We start from the raw sequence: 7,684 nt of genomic DNA, 5'->3' as shown, positions 1-7,684 counted from the left end.
TCCCTTAAGAAGAAAAATTGGAAGAAACCTAAAGAAACTAGGGGGGCTCCATAAACTTTTAAAAAAAGGCATTTAGGAAATGGTAGGCAGCCCTTATAACCAAGAATGAGTATAAACACATACCCAGAGATACTAAACAAAAAACTATGGCTCTGGTTACATTTTGCCCAAGAAAAAGAACGAGTGGTAGGCCCACCATGGGGAGAGGAAAACTGAAATTGTTACAGGATGAAGGGACAGTTCAATTCCCACTTTGCCTCAGTTTTCTCTTGCAAGGGAAACGGTGCTCAACATGGCAAAAATGGATGAGGGAAGGATGTTTCAGCCTGGGGTAGTACAGGAATATTAGTGTCTTTAAATGAAACCAAGCCCTCAGGCCCAGATGACGCATCTGAGGATATTAAAGGGACTGGGCTGATGTAATAGCTGTCCTCTGATTTTATTGTGCTACTTAAGACCAACATGGCTACCCATTTGAATCTATCATTTTTAAAAATTCTTTGACAACAGTTGAGGTGCTAGAAGAGGCAGAAAATGTCCTAATCTTCAAGAAGCAGGAGATGGAGGATCCTGGCAGCTCTCAACCCATCAGCTTCACATCTATACCTGGAAAGGTTTTAGAGCAAACCTTAAACAGTCCTTAAACACTTAGAACTGATGGTTGTGACTACTAAGAGCTAGTGTGGGTTTCTCAAGAACAAATGTCTTACTAACCTCATATCTTGTTGGGCATATAATGCGATCAAACTCACTAGAAAAATCATTAATGCTTGGCATGATCAACGGCAAAAGGAAACGTGGTCGCTAAACGATCCGCTGACTCGACATAAAGCTGATACAGGAATAACCATGAACCAACTAAAAGAAGCAGTCAGAGATAGGGACGCATGGCGAAGTCTTTCCTATGGAATCGCCGAGGGTTGGACACAATTGAACTGATTACATCATCATCATCATTTTGTTAGACCAGAGAAATGCTGTGGACATAGATCACTGTGATTTCAATGAGGCTTTTAATAAGGTTCCACAAGATATTCTTGTTGGCAAGTTGGTAAAATGTGGCTTGGATCCTACTACTGTTAGGTGGGTAACTAGTTGACAGAGTGCTTGTTTATGCTTCCTCATCAGGGATCTGGGACCCTGTATTGGTCAACATCTGTATCAGTAACTTGGATACAGGGAAAGGGATGCTCATTACATCTGCAGACGACACTGAATTTTCCAAGCCATATTAGTTTCTGGAGGTTTTTTTTGTTTCCTCTCAGTTTAGAGTATAGGCTATTGGGTGTAGGTGTGGTGAATGTAGCATTTTGCAGGGGGGTGGCCTAGATAATCTTCAGGTCCCTTCCAAGCTCTATGGTTCTGTATTTATTACCATAATAGAGCACACAAAAATACAGTAGACCAAAATGTTATGGCAACACTATGAACTGATGCCCTCCAAAACAGCCCATCTTTAGCCTTGTTCAGGTCTTGCAAACAGGAGGTCCTTGTGGCTTCCTTGATTGAGTCAACCCATCTTGCTTTGGTTCTTCCTCTTTTCTTGCTGCCTTAAATTTTTCCAGTAGGCAGAGTCTAATGGAGGATGCACAAAGCTCCATGTAGGAAGAGTAAGATTGTTTAGAATTCTTAAATAAATATATATTTTTAAGTATTTAACATTTTATAAAATGTTGAGTTGCACATTTTATCTGTTGTAACTGAGCCCTTGGGGAAGGGTGAGCTAAAGGTACAATATATAATAAATACAAGATAAAAATGGGACTAAATAAATTAATGGCCTGTGTGAGCCAACTCCCTGCCCCAGGGTGAACCTACAGTGCTCCTGGGGCATGGAGAACAAAGGGGTTAACTGGGGTCTGAAAATGGCTTTTTGGCCTGGCCATGCCTTTTGTCATCCTTCTAATCAGCCTCAACATACCCTCTGGGTAGGGCTTGGAAACCTCCTGGCACTACAATTGCCAGACTTGCAGAGATCAGTTCCCCTGGAGGAAATGACTACTTTCGAGGGTGGACTCTGGTACCTTGCAAAGTCCTACCTATATTGCTCCATTGTCTCCCCCCTCCTCACACACACACACACACTTAAAATGAAAGTACTTGCCTCTCTGAACTCCAGCAGCTACCAAGTGCAACAAGCCTCAGCCAGCAAAGATCTGTGTGGCCAGGTCCCTGCTACTTCCCAGGCCAATCATTGGCCATATCACAATAATTTTTTAAAAAAATTATCAAAAAAGTAATTCCCACTCAATTGGCGAAACCCTTTTCAAGCTGTCGTGAAACCCCAGAGGTTCACAAAACCATGGCTGAGAAAGCCTGCTTGGAATTCAGAGTGGTTGTGAGGACTGGATCCAGGCTGGGTAACTCTTGTGTTCTGCCCTGAATGCCTTAGAGACTCAGAGGAAGGATGGGATAGCAGCATGGCCGCTCACTGGATGGCCTGGTGCCCCGCACTGTCTCATGGGGTGCACACAGTGCAGGGTGGGAAAATTCCTGCAGAACAGGTTATAAATAACTCTTGAAAGGTTTAGCATGCTGGGAGTTACCATCCTCCAGGTAGCAGCTGGAGATCTCCTGGAATTAAATCTATAGGGTACAGTGATCAGTTCTTCTGAAAGAAATGGCTGCTTTCTGAGGGAGGGGGTGTCTCTGTGACATTCTGCCTTAAGTCTCCAGGGACTGTCCAGCTTGAAGACCTCTGAGCAGTAGCAGCCTCCCTCCCTACAGAGGTCCTGTATCCTTTTCCTCCCTGACCTTCCACAGGAAACAGTCACAATTAGGGTTGTGCGCGGTGTCGTCCAAATTGGCCATTCTAGGCTGATGCAGTCAGTGCCGCACTGCGGGGAGGGGGGAGGCGTGGGTGCCAGTGCGTAACTCGGTGCACACACCAAGCCTCCACACTTGCATGTGTGTGCTGAGTTACGCACTGCCGCCCGCACCTCCCCTCCCCTGCGGCACTGGCTGCCTGGAACGGCCAATTTAGACACTGCCGTGCACAACCCTACTCACCACCCCACAAAGGGGAGACGCCAGCTGTTTTGCCAGCAGCTGAAGCAGCTGCTGAAGACCCTAGCACAGCCTTCACCCTCGTCCTCCTTTCCTGCAGGACCGACTCCCTGCCCCCACTCTGGGGGGCATTTCTGAACTCCCACTCGGAGCGGTGAGACCTAGAGCAACTCCTACACCAAGCAGAGCCAGCTGGCCCCCCCTCAGTCCCACCATAAGTGCAAGGGCCTTGCCAAGGACCAAGCAGAGCCCCCCTTGCGCACCGCCCTTTTTTTCTCCAGGAGGAAAACCTTCCGTTTGGCTAACAAAGACTTTGGTTTGTCTGTACAAAGAACATGATTTATTTGTTCATTAAGGAGCGCAAGGCAAAAAAACCCAACAAAATGGGGCCCCTCTTCAGAAAGGGGGAGGGGGCAGCTTCCAAAACCCTCCTCTGCCCCAAAGGCGGCTCATGCTTGGGGGTCTCATTGGGCAGGGGGCGTGCCCAGATGGGTTTCGGGGCGGGCAGAAGAGGCCTGCAGGTTGCGGAAGGCCTCCCACTGCTTGCGCTTGTCCTTGGCCCGGATGATGGTCCTCTTGAAGAGCGTGAGGTACAGCTTCATGGCGGCCGGGCTGTCGTCGTTGCCCGGAATGGGGTAGGTGATGAGGCAGGGGTTGCAGTTGGTGTCCACCACCCCCACGGTCGGGATGTTCATCTTGGCGGCATCTCGGACGGCCACGTGCGGCTCAAAGACGTTGCTGAGCGTGTTGGTGAAGACGATGAGGTCCGGCAGGCGGACGCCCCGCCCGTACTGGACCGGGGCGTTGGTCAGCAAGCCCCCCTGCCAGTAGCGCGTGTGGGCGTACTCCCCGCACTCCTGGGCTGTGGCCTCCACCAGGTGGGCGAACTGCCGCTGGCGGCCCACGAAGAGGATGATGCCTTTGCGGAAGGCCACGTGGGCCGTGAAGTTGAGCGCCAGCAGGAGGTGCGCCGCGGTTTGGTCCAGGTCGATGATGTCCTGATCCAGGCGGCAGCCAAAAATGTACGGCTCCATGAACCTGCGGGGAGAGAGGTGAGGGGGGAAGGTGTCAGCGCTGGAACGGCCGGAAGGGGCGCCACCAGCCCCCCCCCCGCAGCCCCCAATCGCCCGCCCGCCCGCCCTCCTTGTGCCCCCACTGGCCTGTGTCGGCCGCCCTTCTTGTGGCCCAGGTGCACGCGCGCCTCCAGCAGGTCCCGCACCGAGAAGAGCTCCCGCAGGCGGAAGAAGTCGGCGTGGCGCAGCGTCTCCTGCGCGGCCTCCTCCTCCGCCTCCTCCTCCGGCCGGGCGGGCGCGCGGGGCAAGGGCAAAGGGGCGCAGGCGGGGCCCCCTCCTAGCCCGCGCTCCGCGTCCGCGGGGGCGCAGGAGGCGCCGGCCCGAGCCCAGCAGCTGCTCAGCCGCCGGGGGAAGCAGCCGGAAGAGCCCGGCACGCACCGCCATGCTGCCTCTCGGGGCTGGCCGACGGAGGGAGGGAGGGGAGCGAGGGGTGTGGCGGGAGGCGGCCACGCCCCCGAGGACGCCCCTGCCAGCCCGCGCCTCTCCCCGCCCCGGGGCCATTGCCAGGCGCGCCGGCAGCTCACCCGCGCCGGCCCGAGGGAGCCGCGCGGGGGTGGGGGGAGGCTGCCCGGAGACCGCGAGTTGCGCGGGCAGAACAAAAGCTCCCGGTTCGGTTTGCAGCAGCAAGAGCCCCAGTCAAGGCTGCCTGCGCCTGCCTGGCCTCTCAGGGACTCCCTCGCGCCTCGCCGCGCTAGAATTCGCCTCCAGCAACGCGCCTTTCCGCATTGACATTTACACAGGAACATCCTCCCGCCAGAAGCCCACTGACAGTTAAGCGTTACGGGGGTGGTCAAACTGCGGCCCTCCATGTCCATGGACTACAATTCCCATGAGCCCCTGCCAGCATTCGCTGGCAGCGGCTCATGGGAATTGTAGTCCATGGACATCTGGAGGGCCGCAGTTTGACTACCCCTGATGGAAACAGCAGAACAAATGTAGAGTCCAGGGGCTCCTTGAAGACCAACAACAATAAAACTTGTAGGCCTCAGAGCTGTTGGCAGACAGGTATTCCCTTCAAACTCTCACCCACGTTAGTGGGTTAAAAAGCTGAGTGGAATGGGTGTCTGAGCATAGCTGGCTAGCAAAGCACCTAGAATGGCCAAAATGGTATTATGGAGGGTAAGAACAAGAGCGGGCTGACAGAAGGAACCATGGAGCCGAAAACAAACAATGTTGCTATTGTGTTTTTTGCAAGGAAGGGACAGGATGAGCAGCAGTAGATGGTGCCTCTTGAGGCAGAAAGCAGTATGGGTCTGAGGGGAAATGCCCTGAGCGTGATAGCAGCAGGCAAGCAGGTTGGAGGGCTGCACAGAAAGTGGTTGGGGGTCGCATCTGGCCTGTGGGCCTCAGGTTGATCTACGCCATCTACACCACAGTGACCCTACGTTACCCTGGAATACCTAGCCTCAGTGATTTATGCAATGGTTACCTCCAGGTAACTTGTTCTACCGCTGGCCTGCCCTTGTCCCTGACCTAGAAATTGCACCTGGTGCAGAATGTCTACCTAAGTTGCACCGAATCCTCCTTCCTTGTTTTGATTGCTCTCCAAGCAAATCTGTCCACAACAGAAGTTATTTCTGTGCTTTTGTCTGACAACATGTCTTTGATTGCCTCTGAGTTGGGCTTATTCTGTAGGGATGGTATAAGTTCTCTCCTGAATTGATTGTATAGCCTATATTGGAGTAATAATGTTCAGATGTCTCAATGCACCCATCCTGGCAGATGCATAAATGATCACAGATGGTTATTTTTTTGAATAAGCCTTCTCTAAAAGCGGATGGGAGCATGTTATATCGTAAGAGAGTAAATGATCTCCTATGATCTGGGAAAACAAGATTAGATAAATAAAGTAATGGCCTCAAATTATTAAGTGGAGGCATTGGAAAAAGTGGAGTTTTTACTTGATTGAAATCCTGTTGGCGATGGATATCTAGGATTCTTTGTTTTATCGTTTCCTTTGCTCGGTTGAAACCCAGAGACTGTATTAACTGTTTGGATAGACCATATGAGCAAAAGTTTTTTTCTCAAGAGTGGATATCCACGGCACAACCAATGATTCAGACATCATTAGGTAAAGCAAACTCTTTGTGGAAAAAAGCAATTTTAACCAGTACATGGACGTACATATCCACATTCTGGTCTGGACAGAATAGATTCCTGTTTCCACCCGGATTGCAGTTCTGGAAATGCTGGTTGGTACTTGGAGCAGGGATCTTAAAAATTTAGCCTGGGTCTTTTCTAGGCTGAAAATATTGGCATTTATACACAATGGGGCCCCATACATAATCTGTGCTAGAGGTTTTGCCTTGAACAGCTATGTTAAAGGTAAAGGTAAAGGTATCCCCTGTGCAAGCACTGAGTCATGTCTGACCCTTGGGGTGACGCCCTCTAGCGTTTTCATGGCAGACTCAATACAGGGTGGTTTGCCAGTGCCTTCCCCAGTCGTTACCGTTTTACCCCTCAGCAGCAAGCTGGGTACTCATTTTACCGACCTTGGAAGGATGGAAGGCTGAGTCAACCTTGAGCCGGCTACTGGGATCGAACTCCCAGCCTCATGGGCAAAGCTTTCAGATGGCTGCCTTACCACTCTGCGCCACAAGAGGCTCATAACATAGCTCATAACAGCTATGTTAGTCTTATCTAATTTCTCCCATAGTAATTCCCTTGGCACAGAGTCAAAAGCCAATTTCAAATCAACAAAAGCTGCATACAGGGTTGTCATAGAGCTGGAAGAGTATTTAACTACGAGACGATCAAGTATTGTACAGTGATCTTGTGTTGAACAACCCTCTCTAAATCCTCCTTGTTTGTCTACCAGAAAATTATTCTGGTCCAGCCAATCCTGAAGTTTCCACTGAAAGTGTTTTGCGTAGAGTTTGCTTATTACGCTTAGTAGACTTATCGGTCTATAATTGGCTGGGTCATTCAGATTCCCTTTTTTATGTATGGGTACAATGCTTGCCACTTCCCAACCCTTTGGAATTCTCCCTGTCTTATCAATTATCGTGAATAAATTGGCCAATACCGGTGCCCACCATTCTGCATTTCTTTTAATTAGGTCCGGGGGACTAAATCAAAACCAGCTGTGCCACACAAGCCAAAACACATGCCTTTCCCTGGTTTCCTCTGGGGAAAAGCCATGGCAAACATGGAGGGTTTTATTTCCTGCGGAGTGGGACTTTTGTTGCTTTTGCCTATGGATACAGTAGTTGGGAAGGGCAGTCCTGTGCCTCAGCTGCCATTGTACCGGAGTCCCTCAACTCTGTCAATATGACCTGTTACTGGTTGCCTGGAGGTGGGGGGGGGCTACCCCCCTGGCTCAACCCGGTGGTGGGGTCGAGCCCCTCACCCCCCCCAAAGTTTACACCCATGGGCCAGTACGGTCACTTTTGGACTGTGCAGTGCTTCAGTGGAAGCAAATAGGCATGGCCACAGCCCTGACTTTCCTGCCTGGGCATTGCACTAAATAAGCGATCGCCCTGGCAAATGAAGTGCAGGAAAGGAATGCGCTGGCTGCTGCAGCCCAGGGGCACCCTCAAGACCAGGGGTAGTCAAACTGTGGCCCTCCAGATGTCCATGGACTACAATTCCCAGAAGCCCCTGCC

At 51.1% G+C, this 7,684-nt stretch overlaps 1 protein-coding gene across 1 annotated transcript; it reads right to left on the bottom strand.

Annotated features, from left to right (window-relative positions):
• Window positions 1–3,318: 3,318 nt before the first annotated feature.
• On the bottom strand, window positions 3,319–4,854 carry MRPS2 (mitochondrial ribosomal protein S2). Its single transcript, XM_077306113.1, has 2 exons — window positions 4,167–4,854; window positions 3,319–4,044 (listed from the first exon to the last, which is right to left on the bottom strand). The coding sequence occupies exons 1-2, from the start codon at window positions 4,823–4,825 to the stop codon at window positions 3,471–3,473; spliced, it is 1,233 nt and encodes a 410-aa protein (XP_077162228.1). The 5' UTR covers window positions 4,826–4,854; the 3' UTR covers window positions 3,319–3,470.
• Between the last annotated feature and the right edge of the window lie 2,830 nt (window positions 4,855–7,684).

The sequence above is a fragment of the Paroedura picta genome, chromosome 12 (genome assembly GCF_049243985.1).
Source record: "Paroedura picta isolate Pp20150507F chromosome 12, Ppicta_v3.0, whole genome shotgun sequence".
Classification (NCBI taxonomy): Eukaryota; Metazoa; Chordata; class Lepidosauria; order Squamata; family Gekkonidae; genus Paroedura; species Paroedura picta.
Note: the sequence above shows the minus strand (reverse complement) of the source record. Positions and strands in the feature narration are given on the sequence as shown.

Excerpts from the sequence above, each read along its gene's own strand:
- MRPS2 (XM_077306113.1), bottom strand. The coding sequence starts at position 4,825 with ATGTTCCTGTGTAAATGTCAATGCGGAAAGGCGCGTTGCTGGAGGCGA. Across the intron at positions 4,045-4,166 it reads AAGAAGGGCGGCCGACACAG|GTTCATGGAGCCGTACATTT; the intron begins GCCAGTGGGGGC and ends CTCTCCCCGCAG.